The sequence below is a fragment of the Passer domesticus genome, chromosome 7 (genome assembly GCF_036417665.1).
Source record: "Passer domesticus isolate bPasDom1 chromosome 7, bPasDom1.hap1, whole genome shotgun sequence".
In the NCBI taxonomy this organism is placed as follows: Eukaryota; Metazoa; Chordata; class Aves; order Passeriformes; family Passeridae; genus Passer; species Passer domesticus.
In genome coordinates this window covers 11750592-11771399 of record NC_087480.1, presented here as the reverse complement: position 1 = coordinate 11771399, position 20808 = coordinate 11750592, and the positions used below count along the sequence as shown (strand labels likewise).

The following is a 20808-nucleotide window of genomic DNA, read 5'->3' as shown; positions in this document are numbered from 1 at the left end:
AGAGGAATAAATGAAGCTTTGCCCCACATGCAGGATTTTGATATTAAAGATCTACAGGAATGAAGATGACAAGTCATTCCCCCACTCTGCTCTCAGCTATCAAGGCAGCAGAAGGGTTAACTCTAGAAAAATTAATTATACACAGTACCAGAACAATAGTGTGGGGAGAGGGGCGCGGGGGCGAGCTGAGCAGTGCTGGAAGGCTGCTGGATGTGGTCAGGAAAACTCCACTGCCTGCAGCAGGGCCAGTGGCTCACCCTGGGCAGGATTTCCACAGTGCAGGACCTGTACTCCAGCGACACCCAAGATTAATTTTAGGATGAAGCGAACATGTTGCAACTGACACCAAAGATACAGCTAAAAGTGATGCTCTACAAGAACATAGCCCAAACCAGTTTCTTGGGAAAGAGAACTTTTAAGAATTTAGATTGCTTACTTTCCAGATTGCTTTGAAATAAAATAAGGACATTTTTAGAAGGAATATCCAGTTTTCAGCTTTCATGAATTGAAATGTGGCCCCTTTTCCAAAAATTAAATTATCTGAAGAAAAAACTGTTTCAATGAAAGGAAGATGCATGATACAGATTTATATTTTTTTTCAGGCAGTTTAAGAATTCTGTGTGCTGGATGAAATAATTTAGTATCTTACAAGATTTTACTTTAATTAATTTAATTTTTTTTCCCCAACAGCTCAACATTCTCTTCTTGGAGGCTCTTCCTTTTCCTGTTGACGATAAAGATGGAAAGAAAGTGGATATTGGAGGATGTTCATTTTATCTTTTTTGGTGTGCTCTGTCTCCTTTTCATAGATGGAGGTAAACTAGAACAAGTAAAACGTAAGTAGACTTCAAACAAAGCTGTCACATTCACCTAAACTGGACATTTTCCTTCTATTTTCAGATGTGGTTTACAAAATAATGTCCTAAACCTTCTAATATTCTTCCTCCTTCTAATCCTGTATTTGATAGAATCAGGCCACAGCCACACTTGGCATTTTCCTAAAGCTGTACAGGTTATAGTGCATCATAAAGAACATAACACATCAGTTGGAGAATCTGTTTTATTTCAAATATCCTGAGTCAAGAGTGTGCTTAATTCTATTTAGTAACCTCTGTAAACATCTGACAGATTGTCTGGATCTGTCCCATGTATAAGACTATTGTGCTGAAGTTTTCAGATAGTGTAAAGCTTGTCCAAGACTGTTCTTTTGTGTTGTAAAAACAACCTCATATGAACTGGATTAGATTCTCAACATCCTTTGAGAAAATTAAGTGTCTCTATCTTAAAAAAACTGTCAAAAACTTGATGAGAAGAATTGAAAAGAATACAGACAAAAAAAGGGAGCATTTCTGTAAAGCCTGTAATCTGTGGGAAATGTTAACATATTTCAGAAATCATGGCAAGGAGGAATAGCTGCCCCAATAAGTCTAGGAGTTATTGACTGCTTCAGCCTTGTTACCAGGTCTCTGGAATGCTCTCCCTACCTGCACAGGTTGGGTTTTGGCCTCCTTCTTACAAAAGACATTGTTTGCCCTTAAACATTTTTAGCCTCAGTATCAGCAGGTTCTGCTTCCAAGGAAGATGGGGGGAAAACAACAGAGAGTGAGTTCCAGAAAGGCCCTCTGCCCCCCTGAACTCACTCACAGGAAAACCACGTGCAGGAACCTTGTTCAAAGAAAGAACAGTGAGAAATTGCCAAACTCCAGCTGTCTGCTTTTTCACATCCTGTGTTTCATTTGTCATGCTCCTGTGTGAAGGCAAAGCAGATCACAGCTTCTAGCAGCCCCTAGCTCTGGCTACTTTCCTCTAGCCCAGTGAATGTGAAGACAGTCCCTGGCTTGGATTAGCACATGGAAGATGGGTATTTTTTTAAGATATCATCTATACTGTAGCCAATGAATTAAACTGAACTTGGATATTATTAAGATAACAGAAAGGAATTCCCACATGGAAACACATGCGAAACATCCTTTTATTGTAGAGATGTGAGGTTTCAATGTGAAACCATAGTGTGACAGGAAGGGACAGGACAATAATGTCTGACCTGTATGTGGATTTCTGCAAGTCTGTAACTGCATAAAGATCAGAAGTGCTTAGTGAAAAAAAGATCTTAAAATATTTTGAAAGCTGATGCATAAATTATTTCAACATGTCTCTGTAGTACAACCTGGGATTTTTCTGAGTTGGACCAATTGCTTTGGTTTTTCAGTGAAGAGATTTTGTTTCCTATAAGCCTGTCTGAGTGATCAGGCACTTAAATTTTCTTACCTAAACAGGTAAAAGGATAAAGGATACTCACCTGTATGAAAGCTATTTAATCATCATTTCAGGAGTTGCAATTTTGGAAAAATGGGAGGCTATGTAATTTATTTTGGTTTGGAAGTTAAGAAAAAACAGCATGTGGAATTAAGGGTCTTTCTGTTGTGTAATTCTCCAGGAAAAGAAAAAGTAGTTTACAGAAAACTCTGCACATCTAAATATTCTTCATAAACATGGAATGGAAAACTTCATTCATAGCTTTTTCAATTCTTTACTGTTTTTCAGATTCAGATACATACTGTGTGTTTCAAGATAAGAAATACCATGTAGGAGAAAGATGGCATCCTTACCTAGAACCGTATGGCCTTGTTTACTGCGTTAATTGTCTTTGTTCAGAGGTAGGACTGCTGAGTTATTGATCCTGCACCTCCTGCTTGCTTCACTGACTACAGTCCTTTCACATATAGCTACAATTTGACAAAGCCCAAACCTGTTTTCACTAGTGGGTCCTGGTCATGCTGCAGGAAATAGAGGCAGGTGATCCTAGTGAAAGGGAAATATTAACAGAGAAGGCCAATACTGGAAAAAAAATGCTTGCATAGTGTAGACAAATCTACTCCTTAATTAGCCAGAAGCTTTGTGGATGCTGGGCATTACATCTCCACTGATCAGGCCCCACTACCTAAGTCTAATCCTTGCAGTTGCACCAATATGGATGATTATGCTGAACCTGAATTTGGCACTTTGATCTGTGTACACTGCCAACATCTTCCAGTCAAAGCATCTGCTGCCCTAAAGTGCTGAAGGAACAGGCTTAGATATCACTGTTACTAAAAGTCAGTCAAAGAAGAATGAGATGATGAAACACGAGAAAAGGTTGTGGGGAGCAGAGAGAATTGGATAGAACATGAAAGGGCTCCCATCAGTTGATGGCTGATGCAAAAACACAGCAGTCAGAGATCCCCATAGTATGTCATATACAGCTGGGAGGAGGCACAAAAATGAGGGCAGTTTATGTCCGTTAGAGTACTTTAAAATAAACAGTAAGGGATCTTAATCACTAACACATGAGACACTCCAGATGCTGAGTTCTGTCTGCTATATTTAATGCAGAATAAAGTATTCCTCGCTATTTTCCCTCTCTGCAAGTGTAAAACATTGGGCCCCTGTGCAGCACTTGCTCTGAGGGAATCTGCTACTACAATTCAGTGCAGAGATGCACAAACAGTAGTCCCACAAGTTTAGCTGCAGAATGCAGCTGTGAGAGAAAAAACAATGTAGTAGGAAGGAAAGGAAAAGTCTTTGTTTAGAGCAAAGAGGAGTTTCCACTCAACTTTTGCTGATGTATATGCCAAGTTGAAAACTCCCTCAGAGTTTGTGTGGAGTAAAACACTCATTAAATCATTGGAAGAATGTGTCTTGGGTGGGGAAAAAATTAACTGGAAATCCTAGAGATCTGGATACAAATAAATGCTTGATGATTTTTAGAGAGATGTTGGACAGTTTGGAGGGATGGGAAAATGCCTGCTCAGCTCCTCTAGACAACAACATTGCTGGGACCAGACACAGCCACACACTACGAGTCTCCAAAAGCAGAGTCAGTTTTATTTTTTAACTTGGGTGTGGAAGACAAAGTGATAGTTCAGGGCAGCAGGTTTAGTAAAGAAGAGAACTGCTTATGGTACCTTCCAGTAATGCAGCTCAGAAGTGGATTGGACTTTACTCCTTTGTTTTCTGTTTTACCTTTGGTGTACCATGAGGGTAAAAATGTAACCTGGGATAATTTCAACAGTGAGGATGCTGAGGGATCTCTTGGATGTGACTCTTCTTTTCTAGAAGGAAGATGATTGCAAATAACAACTGTAGCAGCCAACCACTCATTTGAGCTTTGTCCTCGCCAAAATCATGCCCTCAGAGCATTGATCTACCATAAAAGCTCTTGAAGCTTCATCAGTTTCATGAAGTTTCCTTCAGGAAACCCTCAACAATTTATAATTCTAACAAAATAAAGGCATTAGAGAACATATCATGACATAGCACAAGCACAGACCCTAAACCTGACATGTGACAGTGTAAAAGATGAAAGTAAAGTGTGCCACAGGTAGCATGTCAGAGAGATCCAAGCATAAACCACATATGATTCCCTGGCAGGTAGGCAGAGGATCTGTAGAGAGTTGATGCAGCAACTGATTCCCTCACACTGCAGAGAAAAGCAAAAAATTCCCCAGGGTCTTTATGTCCAGTGTATCAAAATGTCTTTGCTGGCCACAGACATTGTGATCCATGTGATGTCTGCACAAAACAAGTCACATCAGCCAGGCACCAGACAGAGATCTCTGCTCTGTCTCTAAACAGTCTGTCTGTCCATCCCCCCAGCACACAAGCTTCTGATGTTTAAGAAAAAGGCAAGGAAAATTAACTAAACAGAGGCCAAGTTATACGGCCTGGCACTAAAAAAAAACAAACAAGCTTTCCTGTTTTTGTGTGTGTACAGTATTGTATTTTTACAAGTTATAATTTACATACTTAAGCCAGAATAAAACTAAACATAATTCAGTGTTCTCACCCTGTTCCCCCTTCCTTTTACAACCCCTCCTCCCTCCCAGTTCATAGTGGAGCCTGTTGACTGTTACTGTCAAGTAAAATAGAGCACTCACAATTTGTCAGATCATTATTTTACTCCCTAAAACACAGCTTTTTAAAGCAGTTTTTTGCTTTTGCTCGTGTTCACAGTCATATCTGCAGACCTCAGGCTAAATGACTGCTCCCTACCCTCAGCACTGATAGCCCAGCTTTGGGAGAGAGATGCATCAACACTCTCTGGTACCTGATGCAGAAATGTGACCTTGGCCCTGGCTCAGACAGGCTGACCAGCACTTGTGTCCTGCTCTGTCCTGGGGCTGTTCTCCCAGCTCTCACTGTGAATGCAGGTGTAAGATCAGTCTCACTAAGCACAAGGTCAGGTAAAATAGCTCTGTCCTGCAGCAGGCAGTGGAGTCTGGCTGGCAGCATGGAGCAGCAAAGTTGGCCTGCAGAATTTTATCACAGCTGACCATGCACAGGAAGTAAACATTCACCTCAGGAGATTCCACAGGACTTAAAATGAAAAAGAGTGAAGTCACAGACCAGGACAAGTCAGCAACATGGAGACAGGTCAGCAGGCAGTGCCAGCCTTTCTTCTACAGCAGTGCAGCTGTGCAGACCAGGGATAGTCCCTGTTCTGTGAAGATCCCACACTCTAAAATTTGCTCCTCTTCTACAAAATCAGTATATTTCATTTCACTTCTTATTGGAAACAGATGGTGATAATCATGTTTAGTGTCTCTTTCCAAAGCAGATGCACAACTGTAGTTTGTGGCTAGCAGTGATCTAGCAGTAGGATTCCAGCCTGTGGTCTGCAGATATTTGTCAATGAATTATTTTGAAAGGGATGAATAGAAAAGCCTATACATCTGCTGTCTAGGGAAGTCTGCACATCCACTGAAAACATTTCAGTGCTCCAGAAGGCATATGAAAATAAAGTGGGTTTAGTCCTGACATCACCTAAAACTACAGTCATAACTTAGTATCAATGTTCATGCTGAAAGATCTTTCTGTTATAAATATGAGCAACTCAGAGGTAAATTAAGAGGATGAATTATAGATGGGAAATGGGAATATGAAATGGATAGTATTTTCTGGTTACAGACACTGGAGAATGAAAATTCCCTGTGTTTTAATTATAAATCAAACTTAGATGTGGTCAAATAGAATATTATGTTAATGACATGAATAATGAACCCTATTCCCAAGACTTAACTCATGTTTCTTAGAAAAATGGCTACTTACCATCTGGGTTTTTTTGTCTACTGGGAAAGCAATAAAAGGAAAACAAAAGACTCTCCACAGTTTTCAGGAACAATTACAGATGCTATTGTCTCTTGTGGTCTTGAACTAACCCTCAGTAGGGGATATCTCAGAGATCGACCATTTATCCATGTCTTAGTTTTGGAAAGGCAATTCCTAAGCATAATCTGCTCAAAAGAAAAAGACAAATGGAAAGAAAAAGAGAAATGGAAATTGTTGCTATCCATTTTTAGACACTTCCTGTGATTTTAAGGTTTTTAAAGATTTCTGACCTCCAGCATAAATTCAAAGGCAGTGGAAGTATCTGGGCATATCTTGGTGTGAGTGAAACCAGAATGTTGTAAAAAGGCTTTTTAAAAAAAATGTTTGGCTGTAGAATAGAGAACAGAGAAATTTGTAAGACAGTGCATTTCTTTAAAATATTATGTACTATGTTCCATCTGCAGAATGGAAATGTTTTGTGCAGCAGAATAAGATGCCCAAGTCTACACTGTGCTTCCCCTGTGCATGTACCACAGCTGTGCTGCCCACGATGCCCAGGTAATTCCTATTAGTGACAAATAGTTCTTTCTGAAATAGTTATTTAATATGCTGTGTAACAACAAAATTAAATATTTGTGCTGGAAAACTTCTGCGAAGTAAACATTCTCCTGTATCCATTTAGGTAATGAGAGGCTTGTCCTACAGTAAGTTACAGTATTTCCAGTGGTGTTTTCTGTTTAGGAAATCAGAAGAATAGATTTGTGAAGAGATCAGGTAACCTACCAAGTCCAATCCCCTACAATCCAGGCAAAAAGCAGCAGTCCTTTCTTTGACTGTCCATTCCAGACTCCTTACCTCTAAACTCAATCACAATAAAACACCATCCCACAAACTTCCTAGGTTCCTGGTTTTGGTGCTTTTCATAAGAGCAGACCAAAATATATGGTTATTTGCAATGTCTGTCTGTTAACAAGCAATTCAAAATTGCTCTGGCAAGTGTGCATTTGTATAGTGTCACTGTACAACCAGTCTGGTAACATTTACCTTTTACATCTCAGGTCCAGGCATAGCTTCATAATTAGCAGAGACTGTTGTAAATCATAGAAGCAGTGCTGTAGCAGTTTATGACTATATAAATCCAATTGGATACTGTATAGTAAATTCTCCAGACTGTACATTTATTATATGCTCATTATTAAGAGCCACTGTATGAAAGAGACTAAGCAGGATCTTTCACGAGCCTGCTCCAGCATTCCCGACATGGCCTAACGGCTGGGAGATTTGACTGGGCTTTTCCCTAAATGCCTGTCTTAGCCCCACATTTCCATTTATAAAAGAGTATTCATGCAGCATCAGAGAAAGGGGTTTTATTTGGCCTTCTCCGGAGTTTAATTGTCTGAGGAAAGCAGCTGTTCCCTGAGCACAACCTGTCAGCAGGAGGCAGTAAGTGCACAAGGGCAGAGGGACATGAGTGCTCAGGAAGGTTGCTGTTCAGGTGGGATTGATTGTTCACTGCACTTACTGGATAATAAATGGTATCCACATACCATACAATGGTATCCACACATCACATTTGGCTTGGATTCATCTGCCCTGACAATTATTTACTCTCTCCATCAGATACGTGCACCAATATCTGATCTAGGTATCTAGAATCCTTGTTTTAACCAGTGACAAGGAAGAACCATTTTGAGCTTATAACTCATCTGATGCTGTGATGCTGCTGTTGTGTCTTAGGATGAGATTGAGCCCCTTCAACTTTAAATACAACTCTTTGGAGTTGGAACATCCAGTGGAATTTTCTTAAAACCTCCATTAGAGTTTTCTCTGTAAAGGTCTACTATGTAAGAAAGAAAATTTCTAAGGCAAAATGCTTTCTTTGGCAAACTAGAACTTAGTAAAATAGTAAGGTGCTGGGAACACAAACCCCTCTTTTGTTTCCAGATCAAAAGAAGGACTGGTGTGCTGGTGTGCCCAAAATCTGGTCTGTTTTCCCAGTTAATCTAAGCTTCAGTTGGGAAGACAATAATCTAGATACCCTTTACAGCTGTTGGAAACATGAGGGTGATTCATCCAGTCACCAGAATGAGAAGCCTTTTTTCCCTGGAGACACCTGTCACTCTCCAATGAGTATTGATTATTGAGGGAACACAAGAAAACTGGATGCTTACTTTTTGACAGTTTAAGTTAAATCACAGAAATCTACTCAAAAATTGGCATTTGCAATCATAAACTTTTTCTATTATTTTTAGTATCTCTGTATTGTATTTACTATAGAAACATAAATGCTTCTAGATTGATTGGTTTTGCTTCAAGTGTTCCTTGGCAATGAACTGTTTTGGCTTTTTTTTTTGTTCATGAGCTTGTAAATGTCATTATACCTATGAAGATTTTAAAACATTCTACAATGATCTAGTAAGGAAGAATAAGGCCCCATGTATACTTTCATATCCATTTTATCAAGTTAAGTTCTTCCTATTCATAGTCATCAGCTGAAATTTTGTACTCCCTGTTTAAAGTGATAACTGGAAAATTATCAGAATGAGCCTTTCTTGAATTGTGATCTATTATCTTCTCTTAGCTGTTCATAAAATCTATTTTTAATCAATCTGCTACAAATGATGGGCCAGTACATTGCTAACTGTACACTATCTCATTAAAAATGTGAGTTCCACTAAGGTCTGTTTTCCCCCTGATTTAATGTGTAACAATGTTGGGTAAAAGAGAACCAGGAGTCTCCTGTGATTTCAGGGGTTATTTACATTCTGCTTTCTGTAGTGATTATGTGTATAATGTTTGGTGCTCTATCTCCAGTGGTAATTGTTCATGCCTGATCTGAATAGCTATCTCAAGCATTCTTGCAGATCTTGTGCCAACTTTCCATTCCTATGTGTCAGCGTACAATGTCTTTTGTGCAACATCCCATGATATGCAGGAAATTCACTTCTCTGGTTTTCCTGGTTATTTTTTAATGGAATGTGTGGAAAGTCTGGCCATTGGCCATCCATGTGAATTTCTCTCCTAAATGCTTGTTATATTCTGTCACATATGTTTCCTCTCCATTTCTCAAGCTGCATTACAGAAATGAGTAATGCTAGTCAGAGTGACCTGGGGCTCTTCTCTGGCCTCTCTGCAGGCCTTGTAGAGTGTAACTGCACAAATCACTGTCTCTTTATTTAATGAAGCAGAGGTAATGCCAGGAGGCAGCATCTTTCATTGGACATTGAACTTCTTAGCTACCTAAGTGAAGGAGTTGTTGAAAGGATTCCTTTCAGAAAAGTTGGCACTGCTCTCCCCTTGGAATTAATGTCTTCTGCATCCATAGTGACACTGGACTCACTGACACAAAGAGATGCAGTGTTTGTATCCTGTCTCCCTGACATCATGAGTCTTAAGTAGTTTTCAGACATATGTTATGAAGCATCTTCTGCTTCCATCAGTGGTTCACCAGCTTCTACCACAGATTCCCTGCTAACCTTTCCTTTTTTAAATGTATTCTTTCTAGCATTGGCAAAATCCAGACCTTGTTTCCTATACAGATCTAGATATTCCTTCCTTTTGCAGCTCTGAAAAGTATTTTACCATCTGAACTGTGTTCTTCTTATCACCACACATATGTAACCAAAAACCTAGGGTCACAGGAATTGAGACTCTTTTACACAATAGTGAGACTCAAAGGACATCACATGCTTCTGAGCTTGATCTCCTTCCTTCCTTCCACCTCAGGATGCTCCAGACATCATCACAAGAGAGGGGATTTGTAGTCAGGGAGAGAATTCACCATCATTCTCAGATCTGGATCAGCTCTTGACCTAGAGTGGACTTCAGAGCTTCTGCCTCCTGTCATGAAAATAAATTTCATGTACAAGTTCTTTGAGCATTTAGCTGTGGCTGTCTTTCATGGCATTTCTATGGATAGTGCCTTTAAAGCTGAAACATTTATTGTAGATTGTATAATTTCTACATTCAACAATTATAAATCAAAGTATTTAGAGTCTAATTAAAGATCTATGTAAATAGATCTTTAAATGTAAATATGTAAACCTAAGAAAAGCTTCCATCAGAAGCAAAAGTTCACAACTGCAGGATTCAGAAAAGGTTTCCACATTCCACTTGCTGGTTTGATTTCTCAGCAGATAAGGCTGCATGCTGATGTATGAATCAGCCATCTGGCTCCAGTGTTTCCTAAGTTTGCTGTCCCGACTAAACACACTGCCTTCCAAGAACATTCAGTATTGCTGACATGTTCAAGTTTAAGCTCCTTTGGTACTATGGTTTTTCTTTATCAAATTCAAACCACTTTTCTGATGTACTTTTGTTCCTCTTTAGATAAAGAAATGCCAGGGGTCACCTATATACATAGCTGGTCTAAAGATGTACCAGATGAGGTATCTCACAACAGTGGGCTGAGAACATCACCTAAAAATGAGTGAGGCTCTGTCTGCATGGTAGACTGCAGCATGGCCCAGTAATACCTGAATCTTTGAACTGTCTATTTTAGATCCTGGACAGTGCAGAACTCACTGCACTGCAAAACTCACTGAAGAAGCAGAAAAAATGTGCCTGCCATGAGCTGAGTGCTACCGTCAGCCCGTAACTGAGCTAGCCCAGGTGACAGCCTGCACTCTGCAGTGTAGACAAAGACTCAGATTGAAAGATGCAGGGCATGTACAGCACCTGCTGACCTGACAGACATTTTGTAAGTAAATACAGAACATGTGTGTAGTGCAACACATCTTGCACTGAATTACAACCAAAATCTTCAACCCTGGCTGTTGGAATGCTCTGGTGGTGTGATTTTTCCATTGCAGAATGCCCATGCATTAAACCATTTGGTGAAGAAGCTTTGGGTTCTACCCACCTCACACACCAGAGCTCCCAGGCTCTCAGTTGTAGTCTTCTTACCCTTCCATTCATGAACATTTTTGGGATGGAGGAAGGAATACTGTGCCCAGCTCTTCCATTCTCTATGCAACTCTTCTTGCTACCACCTAACCCCAGCAAGAGTCCTAACAATGGGTAGTTGTCAGATAGTTAAAATTAATTTTTATTTGAAAGTAAATTTGGTTTAGAAATATAATGATATAGGCATTCCAGGGAGATGTCTAATTTTTTTCTTATTGATATGTGCTTAGATAATTTTATTTGGTTTGTGATTTGCCTTTGTCATTACCTTCACAAGGAATGTTTGCTATCACAGCCAGATTGAGGTTATTGCTTGTTTCCATTCTGCTTTTTTGACCATAATTTTTTTTTAAAATCTATCTGTATATCAGCATCCAAAATGTATGTGAAAAAATACGTGTCTTCCCACATGGATGACAGAACTTCAATTCTTTGGACTGACATGATAGGATAGGATAAGCTGCTCAGAATTTTTCCAAGATAACTTTCAAGACCTTCAAAGAGACTTCAGAGAGGACTCAGAATGCACCAAAGCTTCATTTAATTTGTTTCCTCAGTGGCAGAGAGATTGGTGGATTCATATAATATTTTAACTTGAGAGCAGGAATTAAACTAGAGCAACGTAGAAAGTGTTTTATGAGCCCTTTAGAGTTGCTGGGCAATTGATAGGCAATTTTTTATGCAACTATAAAAGAAAACACAGGAAATTAAGCTGCGGAAAATATATTAGAATGATGTGAAGAGCTTGACTTTAGCCTTAGAAAACTAAAACACAAGCAACAGCCTTTTGAATGTTTAAATTGAAATGACATCTTTGTCTTGAATCTGGATAGAAGTTCATAGTGTCTAGATAAGGTGCTACTAGTTCCTTCAAGCAATGAATTTCATACACTTTCTACAGTCTGACCATATTAAAGAGTAGCTGTGGTGATTAACTCCGAATTACCCTGGAGTTTTTAGAGCTTAACCTGGTCCTTAAAGTTATTTTAATGTAAAGCATTTTGTGGCTTAATATCGTTGACACCTGCATCTCCAAGAGGCACATATGGACTTTATTTAGAGCTGGTGTTTGCAGTTTTTGGATAGTGAACAACTTTTCCATCCACATTTATTATCAGCCTCCACCACTACTTGAAAGACAACATCATTGCACAGCTTTCGTTGTTTTTTAAAAGAACCTGAACACATCATTTTAATTTGTAATATTACAAATTTACAAAACAGATTTGTAATAATTCGGATTGTGATGTATGACTGAGGGAAAAAGCTAAATGCACATGGACTGAGGCTTGATCCACCTTCTACTGTAGTCAATCAACAGATTTCTATTAACTTTGATCATTTTTGGACTCAGTCTTCTATGAGAACAGATGCAGTTACTGACTATGATATAGTTCTTCTCTCTAGAAATACTAAGGAATATGGTAGAAATATGAGACGGAAGATGAAAGGGGAAACTGCCTTTTTGCTGTGCCACACAGAGTAGGTGTTTGGGCCAGGCTCCAAATCTATTTAGTTCAATGGACTTCAGATCAGACCTTGAGGTGACACATTCGTGTAGAGTGGAAACAAAAGCAGAGGGAAGAAATTAGGCAAAAGAATTTTTCGTAGGAAAGAAATCCATTTGGTCTCATATGCTGTGCTGCAATTCCCCAAGGACCTCCAGCCACAAAGATTGTTTAAAATAATCCTAGCTGACCCCTAGAAGCTAACCCTGCACTGAAACAGTGTAACAGGTTTTCTCTGGCTGACGTTCCTGTATTTTCATAAGATGATCAATCAGGACTTAGTTCTGGTGATAAAGTAGCTCTGGAATATTTGTGTTTTACCCTACTTGATGTGACAGTGGTAAAAAATTTTTTATCACTGTAAAAAAATCTCCTTTCAGCAGGTAGTGGTTTTGACCTTGAAACAGTCAATTTGCAATAGCAGTTTATTCCCCCACGTGCTGCTGGCTCTCTGGGCTCAGTTTAGATATCCAGCCCTGAAGCTGCACTAGGGGCAAGTCTGGAATATGTAGAACTGAGTTAAAGGTGCTGACAGGTTTCCTGCCTTTCCAAGGCAACGGTATGCAGGAGGCTTTTACAGATACTGAGGAAAGTTTGGTAGATAGGAAAACTTCTGGAAAAAATGGAGCACATTTTATCCCAAGTCACCATGAAACTTGTGTTCCACAATGTCCCTCACTGCCTGTATGACAGAGATTCCCCATCTACACTCTTTTTATTTAGCACCTCTGCATTTGGCCCCTCTCACCAAGTAGCCCCAGCACAGCACCTCATACCCAAGTGGCCAAAATATGGTCATGGAACATTTCCTGCACTGAAGGTCTTTTTGGGGATGTAAACCACAGTGGCAGAATGAGGAAATCCATGTTTCCTGCTGTCTGCTTCTTTGCACTGGCCTTTCTGGTACAAATGGGTCAGCAGACAAACATTAATTGGATCTCTGAGTACAAAGCAAACCTACTGTTCTTACTGTACCTTAGTTTCACTGGAACTGCAGGAAAATAGGCAAGTGCTCTGTGTTATATAAAGTACTATTATTTCTGCATGAAATGCACTGCATAAACACAGAAGAATATAATTTATGTGATATTTTTTCCATATACACATAAGGATCTTTTTAAAAATAATATTTTAAAAATACAGTTTGGTTTGCACACATAACATCAAGGTTAGTTCAATCAACAGAGTTTCCCCAGATTTATTCAACATAACTATGATTAAAAAGTCACCGTCACTCAGTCCTAGCAAGCTGCATAATCTCTGCAGGATGCTTCCCTCACCTCTTTTAAGTCTTAGGCTGTTCTGTTTTGAATTTGTAAGGATCAGATTATAAACACATATTTATACCTCCATTCCAAATATGTCTCATACTGAATAGCTGTTCCTTATATACAATAACCATATTTTGTTGTCTTGTGTTTAGGAGAGGGAACCGCCTAACACAGAGGATTTTTGCCTGGAGGCAGGCTTCTTTATCTTTTACTTGGAATGTTGCTAGCACTTAGATTTCTCCAGGACTGGGAAGAGCTTTGGCTGAAGAAGTCAAAGGACTCATTACCACTTTTTCAGAGCTCTGATTCCTTAGGTAGAAAACGGCTAATTCAGACATTGTTAATCTGAGCAGCTCAACAACTGTTCACATCTTTACATGCTTAATCTAGCTGTCAGAGTGCTGTTCCAGCAACCAGAAGAGGCACATAGCATTTTAAAAGGTGGAGAGAGGAGTTTAGCCCTGATCCCCTTACAAAGTGAATTTTGAAGTCCTTTGATTTACTCTTTGTTTTCCTCTTGTACATGCAGAGGATCCAAGCATGTTTCAACTGTCTGCAATCAAAAGTAACTAGACAAGTAAATTCATAGAAACATAGAATGGTTTGGGTTAGAGGGAACCTTAAAGGTCTTCTAGCCCCCTGCCATGGGCAGGGACACCTTCCACTAGACCAGGCTGCACAAAGATCTGTCCAGCCTGACCTTGAACAGTCCCAGGGATGGGGCAGCCACAGCTTCTCTGGGCAACCTGTACCAGGGCTTCATCACCCCCACAGTAATTAATTTCTTCCTAATATCTAATCTAAACTAACTCTCTTTCAGTTTGAATGCATTTGCCATTCAGATTCTGCACATGAATATGTTATCCCATTACTCTTATTCCAGACTACTTCAGTATTTTGGGGCCTCCTAGAATTAATCTTTTGCAGGGGAGCATGAAGCCTATTTTGTCAGCCTTTAACACTGCTATGAAACCACTAAGAGACATAGCACACAAAAATCATCCCTATATCTTTATATGTGTACATTACCCTACAGAATAGTTTGTTTCTAGGGAAAAATCCCAGATTCCATGAAAGAGGAGAATTAACTATATATTTTTAAGAGACTTTTGGGTAACTCCTACCTGAGTCAACAGTCTTCCAAAAGCAGATGTCAGGTAATGAAAGTACTGCCCACTTGTGTTGGGCACTGTGTGTGCCTGAGCTGATTCAGGTTTCACAGAATTTTCAATATGCAAAATAGGAGGAAGTACTTTGATAGTCAACTCCTGTTCCCCTCTGGCATTAGAAATGCTTGTGATCTGCACATTTCCAAGAATTGTGTTTTATTTCATGATTGCTCTTTATGTGTGGCCTCTGAATGGATAACCTACAATTCTTAGTCAAATTTTAAGTTACAAGGAAAGTAATGGAGCCTTTCATGATGCTGTTACAACTTGAGGGGTACAGAAAGCAGCATGTGAGATCACTGGTCAGCTCGTGTCCAAGGACAGTTTCCTGCACCAGGATACAGCCCAGAGAGCTCTGGAGTCCCTCTTGAAACTAAACTGACACTTGCAGTTGTGTACATTAAGTAGCAGAACTCACTGGGAATACCAGGAAATGTGCAGAAGGGATGTCAGTGCAAACAGTTGTCCCAGAGTTACAGCAGAATCCAATTGCTTCTCTAGTGAATATGGTTCCAAAACAATCCTCAGTCTCTTGGTCTGTACATGCTTATGCTCTGTGTTGATTCAGAAAACATGTTTCATAAAATCCTCTCTGTATTCAAATTCATAATCTATCATCTGTCTGCTTTAAAAAAAAACCCAGCAGACTATCTGCAAAACAGTTCCCAGTATGGTAAGTTTCTTAAGGCATTAGACCTTGTGATTAATTTCATATTGTTTAGCACTAGATTGTTTTTATAAGGGTGGTTAATAAAATAGACAAACTGTAAAACCCAAGCCAGGCTGGGCACCCAGCCTTTCTGCTGGACACTAAAAGCATATCTTTTTCATTAAATGACACTAGGTGATTCTGAATGTTGCAGTTTAAAAATAGTTTCTAAGTCAGCAAGCCAAGAGTCTGTAGGATTTTTAAAAAATGTTCTTTGCCAGATGTTCTGATACTAAAATAAGCAATAGTGAGAGTGTTAAGTACTAACACAAACGGACAGAATAATGTAGGAGCAAGCACCTCACAGAGATGCAATAAAACCCCACAGACCTTGCTGAGGTGCTGTGCAGGGTCCCAGCAGACCCTGCAGAGGGTTGGGAGTGGCAGGAGCTTTGCTTGTGCCTTCATTGGCCAATGAGTGCAGCATCCATTTCAGGAGGACACTCACTTCAAGCTGCCACTGGCTGCAGTCAGTACAGCTAAGCACAGTGAATGTCACAAAGCCAAGATGTCTCCTTGTCCCCAATGGCAAGGAGTGCCCAAAAGCAGCTGATTTTTTTGTCTTTCAGATGTCACATCATAAACACTTCACTGATTACCATGCCATGACTGATTCTAAGGTGTTTTCCCAGTTTGTTAGGTGTGTCCTAAATAGTAATTATACCTGTAATTCTTGTCTTTATCCAGATGGATCCAAGTTCAGCACTTAATTGATTGTAGTAAGGCCTGGATCCTAAAGCCATTCCTCAAAAAAGTAATCTCCCATTTCCCAAAAGGTTAGATTGCTCATAGCTGGTTAATGCTTTTCACTCTGCACATAAATACTTTTGCAGAAATTAGCAATGTTTTAAACATCAGGAACTGCCCATGGAATTTGTCTAAGCTATTCAAGGGATTAGTAGCAAATAACTGATGCTCTTCTGCTTTATATCCAAGTAAGGGTAAAGCATCTCAGGACCAAGTTTTTATAACAATCCAGGAAGGAACAGAATTGTAAACATAAAAAGTTGAAAGATGGTGTTTCCAAAACTGACTGTGATCCATGTGATAGAGCATCTGTTTCTCCCAGAAGACTGGAAAGTTGGGTATGTGTACATTTTTGACTCTTTCCTCAAACCTTAGCCCTTGGACACCTCAAGTATGGGCAGAGCATCAGGAACCCAGACAGGCTTCCATGAAAAAATATGTGGTTGGAGCAGGTTCCATTGAACCAGAAAATTTCCAGAAATTTTCTGTGGTTTATGAAATTCATATCTAACACTGTTTTGTCAGATTATCAGGAAAGCACTGGTGCTGCAGTTCACACTGAGGTAGCATCCCTTCATGCCAAATTTTTGCCATACTGTTTCTTTGCATGCTCTGTCAAATGAAGCACAGTTTATGAAATCTGTGAACTATACCTGTATGCACTTCTAGTTCATAGTTGACTTTCACACCAAGTTGTACTACAGATCTTAGTTGATACAAATCCTGTTTGTATAGATCAACAGTTCCTCACAGTACAAGCATCAATCTCAAAAAAAGCAGCATTCAAGCACATATGTTGGCTGAATCCTGAAGGAAACCTTTCTATTGGCTTCATCGAGCCTGGAATTTACCTTGTGTGTATGGGACATCAGTGAAAAACAGCCCAGGCAGACAAAAGAAGCTGGACAGGATCCCATGTTTGGAAGAGAGGAATGTTTGAATAAAAGTATTCAGGCATAGCCACTGTAGTCTCCAGTTGCTTTTTAAAAAATAATTGTTTTGAAGTTAATCAATTTTTGATACAGTTGTATTCTGTTGTCTGCTTGTAAAATCTGAAGTATTTCTTCAGCCAGATTTAACCTCTAAAGTTATTTACAGGATAAATTGAAATCCATATCAGGTCATGTGAAGCCCAGCTTGTACATCTTGGCTCCTGCCATTACCTGATGCTAATGATGGTGATAAATCACTGCTATCCACATTGCAGACTCATGGTCTTATCTTGATCACACTAAAATTGTAGGCAAATATATATTTGAGAAGTTGAGACCTCTCAACTTCTGTATAGAAGTCTGAGCCCTTACAGAGTAAATGCCAACCACAGAAACAGAGATATTTCCTTTACAATTAATGCTATAACATCTTTACCCTATACACTGGATGTTGCTTCCACTGACATGCTAAGAATGCCAGGAAAAACCCCTTAGATTGAACCCAGTTAATTAAATGGATTCACACAGATGGTTTGCCTGGTACTTTACAGAAGCAGCTAATTAAAGCAATGTTAGTCAGCACCATTAAAATGCCAGATAAAGCTTTGGGAACAGTCCTGATTAGGAAGCAAGGTTTACAAATAGAGCTTTGAGCAATGCAGTATATTTGCAGTTAATTAATCTGCTTCTAACCTGTCTTTTCTAAAGCACAGAATAATGCATGCTGATATCAGCATTAATGACAAAATTTTTCAAAGCTCAAATGTGGCACTTACTAAAACAATCCACAGTGACTCTAATTTCACATTCTACAGGAGAATATGATATCATGGGGGAGTCTGAACTCCTCTAATTAGCCATGATTTAAAAAGCATTAGAAAAGAAACCAAGTATGAGTTGAAGAAAATCAGTCACACACCAGCAAAGTTAGGCAGAGAGAAACTGCACCAGACAGAAATTATATTTGGATACAAAAAATAAACAAATCTTCCTTGCAGCTCCAGGCAAATGCTGTGTTTGGAGAGGATCAGTTCTCTTCAATATGCCATCTCCAATATATGACTGTATATATTTTTTTGCCATAACAAGTAATGTGGTCTTGATCTGAAGACTTTATAAGATCTGACTCTGTGCAATAATGAAATATGTCCAGTCACTTAATGGGCTAAATGACCATATGGACAGGTCTGTGCATAGGACTTAAATCATGGTCTTATATCCTGTAATTGAAACTGACTTTTCTTACAATTATTTAATCAAATAAGACTTCATTTCCCTGAAAGGAGGTTGTAGTGAGGTGGGTGTCAGTCTCATCTCCCAGGTAACAAGTGACAGGATGAGAGGAAATGGCCTCAAGTTGCATCAGGGCAGGTTTACATTATCTGTGTTTAGAATGTTTTGACAGACAGGGTTGTGAAGCATTGGAACAGACTGCCCAGGGAAGTGGTGGCATCCTCATCCCTGGAAGTGTTCAAAAAACATGTGGATATGGCACTTGAGAACATGGTTTAGTGGTGAACATGGTGGTGGTATTGAGTTGAAAGTTGGACTTGACTATCTTAATGATCCTTTCCAAGCTTGGTGATCCTGTGATTCTCTGGTTTAAAATACCAACAGAATTTCATCCTAAATTCCAGACAGGCAGTTGTACATGTGTTTTGGGCTGCATGTAATGATGTAGCTGTCACAGGCCCACCTCTGTGATTGATTAAAAGAAACATAGATGAACACAATTACCTAATGCAATTCTCTCTGCCATCATTTTCCAAGCAATAAAAGTTGCACTGTCCTCTTTCCTTATTTAGAAGCCACATTTTAAGGGCATCTGGTGATTTCCTACAGAACTGAGTGATGTGGCATATACCAAGGTAAATCTGCAGTAAAATTTACTCTCTTCATCCAACACTCTGAAGAGTCACAGTGAGTCATTCAGGTATTGGTCTTAGCAAAATGTCAGAGCACAAGCCACACACTGCTTTTGGACAGGCCTCCCACATGGGCACAGCAATGTCCTGCAGAGGCTGTGTGAACAGGGCCTTGTCTCCAGTCAAGGACCATCTGTGTTATCCTTTCATTTCTCCTTCCATTTGAATTTCTTTCCAGTCTTCTGCTCTTCCAGTTGCTCAGGGGGCGAGGAGATAACTAAAGGTTTGTCAGTCTTTCCTCCTGCTTTCCATGAGATGACTCTCAGAAAACCCAAGAAACAGATTTAAGTTTTGGGAGGCATCACAGTCCTGAAAAGTGCCTCTTTATCCATGTTTTCCAATATTTGTGCATAAATAGTAGCTGAATTTGTCAATTGAATCTTCTGCTGATGACTTTTGAAGGCTGTCTTAATTAGAGCATACATTTTGCCATTCCAGACTGTGCATTAGTAGCAAACCATACAGCAAGTGCCAAAAGCAATGCATTTCTGATCCAAACACAGATGTTGTCAGGGCTCTGTACTCTTTATAAGATTTTGGAAAGGTGTCATTCGACACTCTTGATTGCTTTGATATAATGATGAATCCAACTTCAGCTGGGGAAGTGCAAATACCAAGTGTGTCAGGCAATGAAATGTCAGGCAAGGAACCCTGGCTAGCTGACTTCTGCCAGTCTCCTACAGAATGGACTTTGCTGACCCCATGGACTTTGCACTCTCAAACACTGTAGTACATGCATGTTCCACAGACAGATCTGACATTTGGCATTTAAAGTATTACTATTTGATGGGCCAATGTAATTAGTGTATGCTTTTATGGAAAACGAAATGACTGTTTAATGGCAGTGTGTACCAGCAGAAAACTGCTTTTTCACTTGAGCTCACAGCTGAAAAATGTACATTCTGTGGTGTCATGGTTTCACAGAAAAATATCTCCAGGTTTATCTGATAGGTAATGAAAGGGACTGTAGAAAAACCTGAATATTCAGGTTTCTTTTACATGAAAGCCCAAACCCACTGACTGAAATTTCAGCTGCATTCCTAGAAATTTGCTGTGATTTGGGCTCCAGAGAACAAACACTCCGTTGTTACTTCCACAGAGCCCTTGTTTGAAATATCTTTTCCCATACTGAGATGCTAAATTCATGTGAATATAAATATGTAGTGCCAGGTTCACTGCCCAAGCAGTGTCAAGTAACTCACATTTCATGGGTAAAGTGTACTCCCTTTGCACAGTTTATCAACTGCTAATAGCTAAACACTCTGGGGGATGTTTTAGCATAAGGTATGGATAGCTTTATGTCTTAGAAAAGCATTTAACCCATGTGGTGCAGAACTCCTTATGATACTGAGTTGAAGCAGGAGGGTTTTTTTAATTGACACTGCCATATTGCGCACTTTGTCATATGGACTGAATTCTGCAAACAAAGTTCCCTCATCTGCACATCTGACATTAAAATGAGAGTGCATGTCAGAGAAAAATCAACTTATGGTTAGCTTTTAGCATCTGCCTTTGACAAGTTTTACCTGTTTTGAAAACAGCAGCAGCAATGAAT

General features: G+C 39.5%; 2 protein-coding genes across 5 annotated transcripts in view; one reads left to right on the top strand and one right to left on the bottom strand.

Annotated features, from left to right (window-relative positions):
- Positions 1–20808, bottom strand: part of PAK3 (p21 (RAC1) activated kinase 3) — a 235932-nt gene that overhangs the window by 142143 nt on the left and 72981 nt on the right. The window lies entirely within an intron of this gene.
- CHRDL1 (chordin like 1) overlaps positions 1–20808 on the top strand; it is a 45113-nt gene that overhangs the window by 9211 nt on the left and 15094 nt on the right. For all 4 annotated transcript variants that reach the window (XM_064426883.1, XM_064426884.1, XM_064426882.1 and 1 more), the window contains exons 2-4: positions 691–836; positions 2545–2657; positions 6552–6645. In XM_064426883.1, coding sequence (XP_064282953.1) covers positions 691–836; positions 2545–2657; positions 6552–6645 — 353 coding nt within the window. The remainder of the gene's footprint in view (positions 1–690; positions 837–2544; positions 2658–6551; positions 6646–20808) is intronic.